General features: G+C 42.9%; 1 protein-coding gene across 7 annotated transcripts in view; it reads right to left on the bottom strand.

Annotated features, from left to right (window-relative positions):
• Window positions 1–10,221: 10,221 nt before the first annotated feature.
• OFD1 (OFD1 centriole and centriolar satellite protein) overlaps window positions 10,222–15,585 on the bottom strand; it is a 54,040-nt gene continuing 48,676 nt past the window's right edge. For 6 of the 7 annotated variants that reach the window (XM_005673436.4, XM_085008525.1, XM_085008526.1 and 3 more), the window contains 5 exons: window positions 14,433–14,552; window positions 12,428–12,585; window positions 11,275–11,436; window positions 10,655–10,722; window positions 10,222–10,360 (listed from right to left, as the gene is read on the bottom strand). In XM_005673436.4, the coding sequence (XP_005673493.3) occupies window positions 10,318–10,360; window positions 10,655–10,722; window positions 11,275–11,436; window positions 12,428–12,585; window positions 14,433–14,552 (551 nt within the window). In that variant the 3' untranslated portion in view covers window positions 10,222–10,317. Of the gene's footprint in view, window positions 10,361–10,654; window positions 10,723–11,274; window positions 11,437–12,321; window positions 12,586–14,432; window positions 14,553–15,585 lie in introns of those variants that run through there. The other variant, XR_014835698.1, reaches the window with a different exon arrangement.

The raw sequence follows: 15,585 nt of genomic DNA, 5'->3' as shown, positions 1-15,585 counted from the left end.
GGCAAAAACCCCCACCTCCCAGTATATTCCAGGAAGGAATCTAACTACACACTTTGCCAGCTGCCATCTGAGGGTTCAGCTTCCAACTACCTGCATCTAGGTGCTGACTGTGATCCTCCCCTCTGGGACACTGAACAATCTTGACACACTCTCAAGTACTGAGAAGCACCAAGAACAAAGAGGGCAGTCAGGCCCATCGTAAAAGTTTGAGAAGCAAGCAGAAGCCTAGGCCAGGTTGAAGGACAAAGTTCATCTCCTGCATGAGACCACTCGGTCAAGACTGGGAGAGGTGGCTGTTTTCTACTGCAGAGACATCAACACAGACAGTCAAGGAAAATTAAGAAATAAGAGACTATTTCCAAACAAAAGAACAAGATACAACTCTAGAAATAGACTTTACTGAAATGAGAATAAGTGACTTACCTGAGAGTTCAAAGTAAGAGTCACAGAGATGCGCATCCGAGGTCAGGAGAACAATGCAATGACAAAGTGAGAATTTCAACAAAGTATTTAAAAGTACCAAGTAAATCACATAACTGAGGAATACAGTAATTCAAAATTTCAATAGAAGAGTTCAACCAGAAGACTAGATTAAGCAAAAGGACAAGCAAATTGAAGACAGATCACTAGAATTTATCCAGTCAGAGGAGGAAAAAGAAAAAAGAATGAAAAAGAGTGAAGATAATTTAAGGGACTTATAGGACACCATCATGTGAACCAATCATTCACATTATAGAGGTCCACGAAGGAGATGAGAAAGAGGCAGAAAATTTATTTAAAGGAATAATGGCTGAAAACTTCCCTAACATGGGAAAAGAAATAAACATCCAGATCTGGGAAGTCCAGAGTGTTACAAAAAAAAATATGAATCCAAAGAGACACATTAATGTTGAATTATCAAAAGATAAACACAAGGAGAGAATCTTAAAAACACCAAGAAAAAAACAATTTATTCCATGTAAGGGAACCCCCATAAGACCATCAGCAGAAACTGTCCAGGTCAGATGAGAGTGAAATGACATATCCCACTGCTGAAAGAGAACAACTGCCAACCAAAGATACTATACCCAGAAAAGCCGTCCTTCGCAACTGAAGGACAGAGTTTTCCAGACAAGCAAAAGCCAGACCAGTCGTTTAAGAAATGTTCTTCAGGGAGTTCCCGTCGTGGCGCAGTGGTTAATGAATCCAACTAGGAACCATGAGGTTGCGGGTTCGGTCCCTGCCCTTGCTCAGTGGGTTAGGGATCCGGCGTTGCCGTGAGCTGTGGTGTAGGTTGCAGACGCAGCTCAGATCCCGCGTTGCTGTGGCTCTGGTGTAGGCCGGTGTACAGCTCCGATTCGACCCCTAGCCTGGGAACCTCCATATGCCGCGGGAGCGGCCCAAGAAATAGCAAAAAGACAAAAACAAAACAAAAAAACAAACAAACAAAAAAAAAAGAAATGTTCTTCAAGCTTAAATGAAAAGATGCTAATCAGCAACAGGAAAATAAAGTATAAAACACACAGGTAAAGGTAAATATATAAATTCAAAATAGTCTTACATTGTAATAGTGGTGGGTAAGTCACTTGTAACTCTGACATAAAAGTTAAAACACCAAAGGATTAGAAATAACTATGCAATAATTTGATACTGGATATACAATGTAAAAAGATGCAAATTGTGACATCAAAACATGGGAAAGTATAAATGCAGTTCTATGTGTTCAAAGTTAAGTTATCATCAGCTTAAAATAGACTATTATAAATATGTTTTATGTGATTCCCAGGGTAACCACAAAGCAAAAACCTAAAGTATATACACAAAAGATAAATAAATCTAAGCATAGCGCTACAGGAAATCATCAAATCACAAAGGCAGACAATAAGAGAGAAAAAAAACCAAAGAATTACTGAACAACTAGAAAACAATACAATGGCAAACGTCCATGGCTGTCAATAATTGCTTTAAAGGTACATGGACTCAATTCTCAGACTAAAAGAAACAGAGTGCAAGAGTTCCCTTGTGGGGCAGCAGGTTGAGGATCTGGCGTTGTCACTGTTGCAGCATGGGTCACCTCTGTGGTGCAGGTTTGACCCCTAGCCCAAGAACTTATGCATATTGTGGGTGAGGCCAAAGGGGGGAGAAAAAGAGCAAACCGCTCAATCACTTTGGAGTGTCTGAATGGATTAAAAAAGAAAAAAAGGACCCATAAATATGCTGCCCAAAAGAAACTCACTTTAGCTTTAAGGACACACCAGATTTAAAATGAAGGGAGGGAAAAAAATATATTCCATGCAAACAGAGGCCAAAAGGAAGCAGAGGTAGTTATATTAGGCAAAGTAGACCTTAAGCCAAAGACTGTAACAATAGACAGATACATCATTATGTAATGATAAAGAAGTCAGTTCACCAAAAGCATATACCGTTTGTAAATATTTATGCACCCAACATAAGAGCACCTAAATATATAAAATAAATATGAACAGACCTCAAGAGGGAAAAAGATGGCAATACAGTAATAATCAGCGGGCTTCACAACCCCACTTTCAACAATGGATAGATAATCCAGACACAAAGTCAATACGGAAACACTGGACTTAATATATTGGACAAGAGGAACTTAACAATTACACAACATTCCATCCAACAGGAGCAGAATACACATTCTTTTTAAGCACACATGGCACATTCTCCAGATAGATCGTGTTTTAGGCCATGAAACAAGACCTGACAAATTTAAGAAGACTGAAATCATTATCGAGCATCTTTTCCAACTACAATCATATAAAACCAAAAATTAATTGAGAAGAAAACTGGAAAATTCATAAATACATGTTAAACAACATGCTCCCAAACAATGAAAAAGAAAGCAAAAAAGAGAAATAAAAAAACATCTTGAGACAAGTGAAAATGGAAATACAACACATCAAAACTTAGGGAATGCAGCAAAGCAACACTAATAGGGCAGTTTAGAGCAATAAATGTCTGTGGTGCAGTGGGTTAAGAACCGAAGTGATGTAGCTGTTGAGGTGTGGGATCGATCCCTGGCCTGGGAACTTTCACATGCCACAGGCATGGCAAAGAAAGAGGGAGAGGGGAGGGGGAAGGGAGGAAGGAAGGAAGGTCTCAAAGATACAACCTACCTTTACACCTCAAAGAACTAGAAAACAAAAAAACAGAAAAACTAAGCCCAGAGTATCAATGAAACTGGCAATGGTTTCTTTAAAAAAAAAAAAATGTGGAGTTCCTTTCATGGCACAGCAGAAACAAATCCAACTAGGAACCATGAGGTTGCGAGTTAGATCCGTGGCCTTGCTCAGTGGGTTACGGATCCCGCGTTGCCGTGAGCTGTGGTGTAGGTTGCAGACACAGCTCGGATCTGGCACTGCTGTGGTTGCGGTGTAGGCTGGCAGCTGTAGCTTTCAATTAGACCTCTAGCCTGGGAACCTCCATATGTCGCAGGTGGGCCCTAAGAAGCCAAAAAAAAGGCAAAAAGAAACGAAACACAAGTGACAAGCCTTTAGCTAGATTAACCAAGAAATAGAGAGAGGACTCGAAATTATACATCCAGGAGGAGATGCTACAGCTGATACTATACAAATACACAGGACTATAGACTACAATGAAGAATTACATGCCAACAAACTGGACAATCTAGCAGAAATATATCATTTCCTAGAAACATATAACCTTCCAAGACTGAATCATAAAGAAATAGAAAACTCAGAGATACCAATTACTAGTAAGGAGATTGTCATTTTTTTTTTTGTCTTTTTTTTTTTTTTTTTTTTTTTGCTATTTCTTGGGCCGCTCCCGCGGCATATGGAGGTTCCCAGGCTAGGGGTCGAATCAGAGCTGTAGCCACCGGCCTATGCCAGAGCCACAGCAACGCGGGATCCGAGCCGCGTCTGCAACCTACACCACAGCTCACGGAAACACCGGATCCCTAACCCACTGAGCAAGGGCAGGGACCGAACCCGCAACCTCATGGTCCCTAGTCGGATTTGTTAACCACTGCACCACGACGGGAACTCCACTAGTAAGGAGATTGAATCCTTAATCAAAAATCTTTCAACACTTCCAAACTCATTTTATAAGTTTAGAATTAATCCAATACACAATTCAGATGAGGAAACTAACAGAAAATTATCGGGCAATATGCTTGATGAACACAAATGCAAAAATTCTCAACTAGACATTAGCAAGCAGATTTCAACAGGACTTTAAAAAGATCACTCATCACACAGCCAATAGACTAAAGACTCAATGATAAAAAGCTAAAAGCCTTCCCATTTAAATGTGGAACAAGACAAGGATGCCCACTCATATCTCTTCTATTCAATACAGTGTGGGAAGTCCTACCCACAGCAATCAGATAAGAAAAATAAAATGTATCCAGGAGTTCCCGTCATGGCTCAGCGGTTAACAGACCCAACTAGTATCCATGAGGATGCAAGTATGATTCCCAGGCCTCGCTCAGTGGGTTAAGGATCTTGCGTTGCCGTGAGCTGTGGTGTAGGTCGCAGACACAGCTTAGATCCCACATTGCTGTGGCTGTGGTGCAGGCTGGCGGCTACAGCCCCGACGGGACCCCTAGCCTAGGAAGCTCCATATGCTGCGGGTGCGGCCCTAAAAAGACAAAAAAAAAAAAAAATGTATCCAAGTTGGTAGGTAAGAGGTAAAATTGTTATAACATGCACATGACATGATACTATATATAGAGAACACTTAAGACTGCACATAAAAACTACTAGAAACTGATCACCAAATTCATCAAGGTCACAAGATACAAGATTAACATACATAGATGTTAACATACATAAATCAGTTGCATTTCTTTACACTAACTATGAAGTATCAGAAAGGGACTGTAAAAAAAAAAATACTTTTAAATCACCCCCCCAAGGGAGTTCCTGTCATGGGTCAGCGGTTAACAAACCCGACTAGCAACCATGAGGACATGGGCTCGATCCCTGGCCTTGCTCAGTGGGTTAAGGATCAGGCATTGCCATGAGCTGTGGTGTAGGTCACAGATGCGGCTTGAATCCCAAGTAGCCATGGCTATGGCTGTGCTGTAGGCTGGTGGCTACAGCTCCAACTGGACCCCTAGCCTGAGAACCCCCATATGCTGCAGGTGTGGCCCTAAAAGGACAACCCCCCCCCATACACACACCCAGGAGTTCCTGCTGTGGTACAATGGGATCAGTGGCATCTTGGGAGCTCTGAGGCGTGGGTTCAATCCCTGGCCCAGTACAGTGGGTTAAGAATCCAGTGTTGCCACGGCTGCAGCTTAGCTTGTGACTATGGCTTGGATCTGACCCCTACCTTAGGAACTCCATATGCCACAGGGTGGCCAAAAAAGAAAAAAGAATCATATCCCAAAAATAAAATATTCAGGAATAACCCTGAGCAAGGAGGTCAAAGACATACACTGAGAACTATAAAACATTAATAAAGGAAAGTGACGATGATTCAAAGAAATGAAAAGATATCCCATGCTCTTGGATTAGAATTAATATTGTTAAAATGGCTATACTACCAAAGCAATATACAGATTTAATGTGATCCCTATCAAGTCACCCATGACATTTTTCACAGAACTAAAATCCTAAAATTTACATGGAATCACAAAATACCCAGAACTGCTAAAGCAATGCAGAAGGAAAAGAAAAAAGCAAGCATCACTCTCCAAGACTTCAGACAATTTTACAAAGCTACAGTAGTCAAAATGGCATGGTATTGGCACAAAAACAGACATAAGGATCACTGGAACAGAAAAGAGAGCCCAGAAATAAACCCACACACCTATAGTCAATTAACCTTTGACAAAGGAGGCAAGAAAATACATTGGGGAAAAGACAGTCTCCTCAAGAAGTGTTACCGGAAAAAGTGGACAGCTGCATGTAAATCAATGAAATTAAAACACACCCTCATGGCACACACAAAAATAAACTCAAAATGGCTTAGAGACATGACACCATAAAATCAACTATGCTTCAACTTAAAAAAAAAAGATCATACATCATGATCAAATGAGACTTAGTTCAGGGATACACGGATGGTTCAACATGGGCAAGTAAATCAATGCGATACACCTATGAACAAAGTGAAGGATAAAAATAACATGTTTGTCGTGTTAGATGAATAAGCATTTGACACAATTCAACATCTTTTCATGATAACCCTCAATAAATTAGGTATAGAGGAATGCACCTCAGCCTAATAAAGGCCACATATTACAAGCTCACAGCTACCATCATACTCAACAGTGAGAAGCTAAAAGCTTTTCCTCTAAAATCAGGAACAAGACAAGCATACATACTCTGGCCACTTTATTCAACATAGTACTTGAAGACCTAGCCTGATCAATGAGGCATTAAACATTAACAATGAATAATCACAAAGAGAAGTTAAGAGTATACACCATTTACAATTACATTAAAAAGAATAAAATACTTAGAAATAAACCAAACCAATGAGACCAAAGAGCTGTACACTGAAAACTGTAAGACACTAATGAAAGAAACTGAAGATGACAAACAAATGGAAAGACAGTCCATACTCAGGGATTGGAAGAATACTGGTAAAATGTCCATTCTTCCTAAAGTAATCTACAGATTCAATGCAATCCCTATCAAAATTCAAAAGGCATTTTTCACAGAAATAGAACAATCCTAAACTTTGTATGAAACCACAAAATAAAACACTATATAGCTAAAGCAATTTTAAGAAAAAAAAACCATAGGTATAACCATCATACTTCCTGACTTCAAGCTATATGACAAAGCTGTAGTAACCAAAACAGTTTGGCATTGGCATAAAACAGACATATGGATCAATGGAATAGAATAGAGGATCCAGAAATAAACTCATGTATACATGGTCAATTAATTTCCAACAAAGCCAAAAATATACAATGGGAGAAAGAATAGTCTCATCAAAAAGTAATGTTGGGGAGTTCCCGTCATGGCTCAATGGTTAACGAATCCAACTAGGAACCATGAGGTTGCAGGTTTGATCCCTGGCCTCACTCAGTGGGTTAAGAATCTGGCGTTGCCATGAGCTGTGGTGTAGGTCACAGACACGGCTCAGATCCCATGTTGCTGTGGCATAGGCTGGCAGCTACAGCTCCGATTAGACCCCTGGCCTGGGAACCTCCATATGCTGCAGGTGTGGCCCCAGAAAAAAAAAACAAAAACAAAAATTAATGTTGGGAACGCTGGACAGGCACATGCAAAAGAATTAAACTTAACCCCATCTTACACCATACACAAAAATTAACTCAAAATGGATTAAAGACTTGAACACAAGACCCGAGAAAACACACAGGGTAAATTCCGTAACACCATCTTGGATTTGACACCAAAAGCAAAAATAAACTAGTGAGATTACAGCAGAAGAAATAATCAACACATACACATTAAAGGTAATCTACAAAACGGGAGAAACGGGAGAAAATATTTGTGAAGCATGTATCTGATAAGGGGTTAATATCCAAAATTTATTAAGAACTCCTACAACTCAAAAAAAACCCCCAAGCCAATCAATTAAAAAAATGGGCAGAGGAACGATACAGACATTTTCTCCAGAGACAGTATACAAATGGCTAACAGGTACATGAGAAGGTGGTCAACTTGTCAGGGAAATGCAAATCAAAACCGCAATGAGATGTCACCTCATACGTGTTTAAATAGCTATCGTTAGAAAGATAAGAGATAACAAGTGTGATTGAGGATGTAGAGAAAATGGGGACCTTGTGTACTGTTGGTGGGAAAGTAAATTGGTGCAGCCACAAAGAACCTCAACAAATGAAAACTGGAACGACCATATGATCTAACAATTTCATTTCTGGGTATTTATCTAAACACAACAAAGACATGACCTTAAAGAGATATCTGCATTGCTCTGTTCAGTGCAGTGTTGTTCAGAATAGCCAAGATACCCAGAAGCAACCTAAGTGTCCATCTCAGGATGAAGGAATAAAAAACATGTGGTATATATACACACAATGGAATGTTACTCAATCATGAGGAAAAAGGAAATCCTGCCATTTACAACAACATAGCTGGACCTTGAGGACATTATGCTAAGTGAAACCAGGGAGAGAAAGCCCAATACTGTATGGTATCACTTACATGTGAGAACTCATGACAACAGACCAAAATGAAGGCTAGCAAGGGCTGGGAGTGGGGTAAAGAGATGTTGGTCCAAGAACACCAACTTCCAGTTAGAAAATGAGTAAGTTCGGGGGAATCTAACATACAGTACAGTGATTATAGTTCATACTCGATTAAACACTTGAAAGTCGCTGAAGCATAGATCTTTCTTTTTATGGCCACACCCACAGCATATGGAAGTTAGCAGCTGTGACCCGAGCCAGTGCAGTCGGATTCTTTACCCCCCGTGCCACAGCGGGAACTCCCAGAACAGATCTTAAATGTCATCAAGTGCAAATTATGTGGCATGGGAGTTCCCGTCGTGGCTCAGCTGTTAACAAACCTGACTAGCCCATGAGGCCACGGGTTTGATCCCTGGCCTTGTTCACTGGGTTGGGGATGCAGCGTTGCTGTGAGCTGCGATGTAGGGCACAGACACAGCTTGGGTCCCACATTGCTATGGCTGTTCTATAGGCCAGCGGCTTCAGCTCTGATTGGACCTCTAGTGTGGGAAGCTCCATAATGCGGCAGGTAAGGCCCTAAAAAGACAAAAATAATTACGTGGCATGACGCACATGTTAGTTAATGCTATGGTGTTAATCACTTTGCAACATAAGTCTATCAAATTAACACCTTCTATACATTAAACTCCCACAATGCTATATGTTACTTGTATCTCGAAGCTGGAAGGGGGAAAAAAAGCAACCTGAGGTGCTGTGGAAAGAGAAGATACCAAGTTCTTGGTGATGCTATGGCTCAATGTTGGATGTGTAAGTGTGATAATGAATGATGCCCAGACAACTTCTTTCTTTCCACTATTTTCAAGGTCATACTTAAAATGAGAAACTCCTTAGAAGCCTAAGAAATAATAAATACCCCCCAAATCTCCTTCCTGTTCTGTTATGGAACCCTACTAAGTTTCACTCACAAAAACAATGAAGCCGAGTCTGTATGTGTTAAGGGAAACCAATCCTCTACGGTTTTACTGGCAAGACAGACCCGGACAAGCCCTTCCTGTATTAGGCGCTAAGTGAAAGCAGGGGTCAGCAGAGAAAGTCACGTCCCAGGAAACCCCTCAGTCCAGGCAACTACGATGGTTGGTCACCCTCAGAGCAGTTCCATGTAAGCTTTCTGATGACCATACTGGCAGCATCATTCAAGAACTTCTGCAAGATGCTCCCACACGCAGGACTAAGCACTGCAGGTGTACAAAGATGAACAAAGAGGAAAGAAAGCAAACGGGTCTGCCCTTCCCCGTGTGGAGGTTAGGCTGGTGCTGCACTGGAGGGCGGTTTTCCTGACTCGGGGGACACACAGTTTCTGAAGGTCCTTCGGGAGCCTGACATCCCATGGGCGACCGACTGTAAGTCCCGGGAATGTCTTCCACCAGAGCAGACCCGCAACGGCCCTGGTCAGAGGCAGGCCCAAGCTTACATCCTGGCTCCACAGCCTGACAGCCCTGAGACCTTGGCCAAGACCCTAACCTCTGTGCTTCGAGTCTCCCGATCTATAAAATGCAGACACTCATATACCTACTCTTCATGTGGCCGACACGAGCATTAATGAGTTAATAACTATTAAGGTTTAAAACTGTATCTGGCACACAGTAAGTGCTCAATAAATGTAATCTTCTCTTTTTATCACCATCCAAAGAGGGTTTGTGTTCATTCTCAAGAAAAAGATGTCTAAGGTAAAGACCAGAGGTGTTATCATACTGTTTCTAGAGCCAAGAATAGAAAAACCTGTCTTATTTATTTGCAGGGACAAGTCACAAGAAATGTGCAGGAAGATGGCCTCTTGTTTGACAAGGGGTAGCCCAACTCTGAGAGGAAGGAACACAGTTGCAACTTCCCAAAATGCAAGCCTAGAACTTGACCGACAAGATAAGTAAGATAAGTTTTCAAGTACATAAAACACAAGACAAAAATGGAAAGGAAAAAAAAAGGGGGGGGGCAGCTCATTCCAGTGTCATGAAAGGCTTGAGGATGAAAAATTCTGAAGAGGTGTCACTTGACTAGATTTTTCTCAGGTTATACGCTACAGTACCAAGGAGAATTACAGGGGGAAAAAAAAAAATCACACCAGATCGCACGTGAATTTTTATTGAGAATTATGTCTCATTACAGTGAACTCACAGGCCTTTCGTTCCAATATCTTAGTTAAGCAGCTGGGCACCAAGCAGTTACCAAGAGTCATCTGGTTCTTCAGGAGAAAAGCCTGTGAAACTGAATTAGGGAAAGACAAACATTTTTTTAACGTGTTAAATTCCTGTCAAGTTTATTCAGGCATCTTTGTTAACGTTCTCCTTCCTTCCCTGTGGGGTTTCTGCCCTTGCTTACAATGTCTATCAGTAGCAATTTCACAAGTTAAAAAATCCAATGGGATTCTTTTGGAAGATGGTGCTTTTGATTGATGCAATTTCTTACAGGCACACTCCAATATCTGACCATTTCCCTGGCTGAGAAAACCCGCAATGTGATCACAGTTTGCGTAAGAATACCATGTTGGGGACACCGTACCTTTCGTCTTTGTCACTAGATGGCAATGTGTCCACTTGTGAGCCCTCTCTGGCCATCTTTTTTGAACTCTGACACAAAGACGAGAAAAGAAGAATTTTGCAATTAGATATGTATTAATTTTATTAAACACTTTATTATTTCTCTCAGAACTATTTTTGAAATATATATGTAATTTAAGAGTCTAAAAAAGCAATGACTTTTCAACATGACGTTTAGGAAGCACATCGAAATAAACTAGTTACCCGGAAGCCATTCGCAACACCCACAGTACCTCAGACTTACATAAAATACTACTGTCCCACTACTAACGCATTCATTATTCATTCACAGGGCTTGCATTATATTTCTTTCATGTTCTTATAAAAAAACAGACCTCCCAACCTTTACAAACTTTGACCAATCAAAATCTCATCCACCTTCTACCAACGCAAAAGTGACATTTTGACAGGAGTGTAAGATATTGAAAAGGCTTGAGGCTCCATGTGAACTTTGGATTTTCTATGCTGTTACCTTTGTCTCCAATGGAGAAGGCAGACCCTTATCACAAAGTTTTCAAATAACCCACAGAAGCCCTTGGCACCCCCCCCCCCCAAATAGAGGGCAGGCCACAGCATCAGCACCTTATCTCCTGAGTCCTGGTCTTTACCCTGTTGGAGGATTTTCATGTATTTCTCTAAAGGATTTTCACCACAAATAGATTTAGATTTGTCTTTCATTTCCTGAGGACTCAGGACTTCGAATTCTTTTTCCATTTCCATCTTCAACGATTCTTCAATTAGCCTCTGAAATAGATGGATACCAAAATAAGACAGACAACTAGATCGTCTTTCTTTTTTTTTTTTTGGCTTTTTAGGGCCACACCTGAGGCATATGGAGGTTCCCAGGCTAGGGGTCGAACTGGAGCTATAACTGCCGGCCACAGCCACAGCAAGGGGGGGATCCGAGCTGTGCCTGCAACCTACACCAGAGCTCACGGTAATGCCAGATCCTTCACCCAATGAGTGAAGCCAGGGATCGAACCCACATCTTCATTGATAGTAGTCGCATTAATTACCACTGAGCCACAGCAGGAACTCCAATCTTCTAAAACTTTTAAGTGTTAAAAGATGCAGAGTAACGTAAATCCTGCTCCTTTAAGTACCATCTGCATGCCAGCAAACTGTTTTTTTTCATTGAACTCACAGCTACCATCAAAGGGGGACAAAAACATGTCATCTCAAGGAAGGAAGGGATTAATTTGCCTCAAATGTCCCACGTTTTAGACCAAATTAACCAGGAGGCCAAGGACCCTCCATATGGAAGATCAATTTATGCAAGACTCGGCAGGCATGCGCAGTGGCCGGAATAATCCATCTGGGGCCAGAATCAGGGCGCAGAGGGCCAGAAGAGCACAGGAGGAAGGCAGCGAGCCCCAGAACCACCGCCCCAGCTGCTCTAGTCCCAGCCAGGCAACATGAGTCTCTTCTTTCAACCTCATTTACAACGAGAAGATCAACAACACAGCGAGAAGTTCATCTTGCCTACGAGCCCGTTTTCAGGACCACGTGAGGATGCAGGTGAACTGGGGCACCACTAATACCAAACCTGGAAAGGCACGAGGTGCGCGTGCCCACAAATGTTCTCGGCAGCAAAGGGGCTGTGGAGGCCACCGACCGGGGTTCACTTACCCGCCCCTCCTAGGACTTGGAGACACGGCCTGACCTCCCCAGAGGAACGCTCTGCCGCAGGTGCAGCATGAAGAAGCTAGGACAGGGCACGTGTGCGCACTCTTACCCTTTCCTGATCCAGCTTTTCGAGTTCTCTCCGCCCCCTTTCCAAAGCTTCTTGCTGCTCGATATGCCTCCCCTCCCCTCCCTGCCTTAGTTCTCTTGCTTGTTGTTCCCATATTTCCTCTTCATCCTTCTGTTCTCCAAGTGGTTTCGGATCAACGCCTAATGGGACAAAAGATAAAGAGCAGCTGGCTTCCAGCAGTAAAATTTTCAAACCATCATGGACTGGCTTGCAGGGGCGGGCCTTGCCAAGCCCCAGGGACGCTGTGCGACTCTGAGCCGCCCCCTGTGCCCATGCTCTGAGGGGCTGCTATTTTCTATTCCTTCCCACGCTTTAATTATTGGCCTGCTCCCTAGAGGTCCCAGCGTAAGACTCTGTGCCTCACAGATTTAATTCAATTTCAATCCCCCTGATGGGGAAGCTGACCTTTCTCCTCCAGCTCTGGCCTAGAACCTAATTTTTTTCACCAATGCTAAGAAACAGACGAATTCACGGGTTCACCAAAGGAGTCTGGACCTCTTCACTGTGCCCTGTTCTAGCTGAGCTGGCTTCACTAATGGGAGGGAGGCAACACCGTCTCTTTCCTGGCCATGAAGTCCAGGACCAGAGGTGGCAGCTGGTTATTCCCGTAGGTGGAAATGCAGCCTCCTCCCTCCTTGGCGGGGGACAGCGATCACTCCCAAATAGTGTTGCTTTCGTACGTGGAACAGAGCTCCCAGAAAGGAATGCTGTTGGGGTGCCAATCTAAAAAGTTTTAAAGAAGGAAGGAAAAAGGGACCCTTCTCTGCTGTGGGTATACTATGTGCCTGTAGAGTGGCACAGAGAAACATCTTTGGACATGAGAGCGCAAAAAACAAAAACAGAAAAAGAAGCGTTTCCACCGGGCACGTCAAAGATACCAAGTTTCAGCCTTTTCGTTTTGCTTTACACTAAGATGTAGAAGTGAAATAATGAACATTAGAGCATTTCTCAATGATTGAAATGTAACCACACTATTTAATGATAATCTGCCTTCCACCTCAGAGGCAGGACAGCTATCTAAGGTGGTTTCCCATAGTCTACTCTTTTTACTCCCAGCTGTGCCAGGTCGCCGCCATCCTGACTCAGTACCCAGCCCGTTGGAGGTCCCTGGAGACAGTCTGCTGACTGACTCTCCCACCAGAAGCTCCGTGAAGCAGGGGCTTGCCATAGTTCACTGCTGGATGCCCAGGCCCCACCAAAGTGCCCAGCATAGAAAAGCTCTTGATCAAGTTGCACTGAATGAGGACTTTGCAGAAAGACTTACTCTGAAATCAGGAAAATCTCTTGCCTCTGCCAGCAATTCCTCATATTCCTGAGTACTGTGACTTCAACCAAGAAACTGCTCACCAGAGGCTTTGCAGAGATTTGGGGGATGATGTTCTCCCAGTGTTGGGAAAGGACCAGAAGGTGGTTTCACTCAGTATGAGGCTTCAACACTTTGGGCCAAGGAGAAAAGGACCCGGCTGTGGGCCCAGTCCTGGCACAAAGCTTTGACCTCCCCCTCCACACGCCTCGGGGGAAGTGGGGATGCAGGGAAGAGCAGGGGAGAGGGAAGGAGGGCCAGGCAAGAGAAATCTGATGACCAGGGTCCCTCCAACACCAGCAGCTCTTCTGGAGACTGAAATATCAAGCTGTTACTGTCCTAATTTTTTTTCTTTTTTTAGGGTCTCAGGTGCAGCATATACAAATCCCCAGATTAGAGTTCGAGCCAGAGCTGCAGCTGCTGGCCTATACCACAGCCACAATAACACCAAATCTGAGCCATATCTGAGACCTAGACCACAGCTCATGGCAACGCCGGATCCTTAACTCACTGAGGCCAGGGATTGAACCCGTGTCCTCATGGATAGTAACTGGGTTTGAGCCCCAACGGGAACTCCACTGTCCCAATTTTTTACGGCACGAAGGAAGCAGGAAGGAAGAAAAATAATATGAGTAGTATGAATTAATTAATATATCTTGTTAGTTAAGACAAAGCAAAACTTACTGGGGTAGTGACAGGAGACAGCCCTGGTGGGCAGAGCGGCTGCGGCACCATCCATGTGAGGCATGTCGCCAGCGGGAAGGAGGCCGTCCATCTCAAACTGCCTGGGCGTGTTCCCCGCATCTGCACGAGGCACAAAGAAAGGGCCCCTTAACTGCACACAGTGGCAGGAGAAGGGAGGGTAGGCTAACTCCTCACCCAGCGCTCAAGTTTCAGCCAAAGCAACTGGGCCAGCCCTTTCCTTACAGGATTCCAGGGAGCCACCCTAGCCCCTTGCCCGTGCACTTGCTTCTCAAACCTTCTTAGGAGGTTCATTTACAAATTCCATGTGTTACTCAGTGACAGAAGAATTCACCCAGCGGGTGTGCCGATAATCATTTGTATTTTATTTAAATATCAACAATTTGACAAAATTAATCAAGTGGGTTACAAAGACTTTTGCAAAATATACTAAGCCCTCTTGTTTACCTGTTCAAACATTACACATTCAGACTTGAGGATGATGTTCATGAAGGCAAAAATTATAAATAAAACATGGGAAATACAGCCAATACTCCATCATCACTACATATGGAGTACAGCCTTTAAAAACTGGCTCACGATACTGTTCACCTGTAACTTACGTAATACTGTACAGCAACGATACTTCAATAAAAGAAGAACTGTTACACAAACTAACTAGTACAGTATGTCTCTGTGGGATTGCTTTTTTTCAGGAAACCATTCCGTGGAGACCCATGCAAACCGTTGCATATCAACACTGTTCCATCTACTTGTGGAGTGGGAGTTCATGGTGGAGACTTAACATCCCTTGTTTAACCACCCACTAACTGAAGGGGATCTGGGTTGTTTCAAATTTGGGGCTGTTACGAATAAAGCTTCTATAACCCAAAACAAAAACAAGAAAGTGAGAGAGAGACTTGCCAAGCCAGAAAGTACCTGAGAGCTGGTCGACCCTCAATTTCTATTTTATACCAAAGCAGCCGGCCCTGAGACAGAGCAGGGCCACGCCAGGCCACCAGTTCTCAGACCCTTAAGCTCCATTCTGTACCTCCGTTCTGTAACTAACAAAGGGTTTTCTAAATCTGCGACAATTGATGGAAACAATATAATTCCAAGAAAAATAGTATCTTCATATTCCATAAAAAGGGGAAAA

Source organism: Sus scrofa, chromosome X, assembly GCF_054392235.1.
Source record: "Sus scrofa isolate SSC_HxYL_T2T_F1_AM1 chromosome X, Sscrofa_HxYL_maternal_Yorkshire_Landrace_v2.0, whole genome shotgun sequence".
NCBI classification, from domain to species: Eukaryota; Metazoa; Chordata; class Mammalia; order Artiodactyla; family Suidae; genus Sus; species Sus scrofa.
Note: the sequence above shows the minus strand (reverse complement) of the source record. Positions and strands in the feature narration are given on the sequence as shown.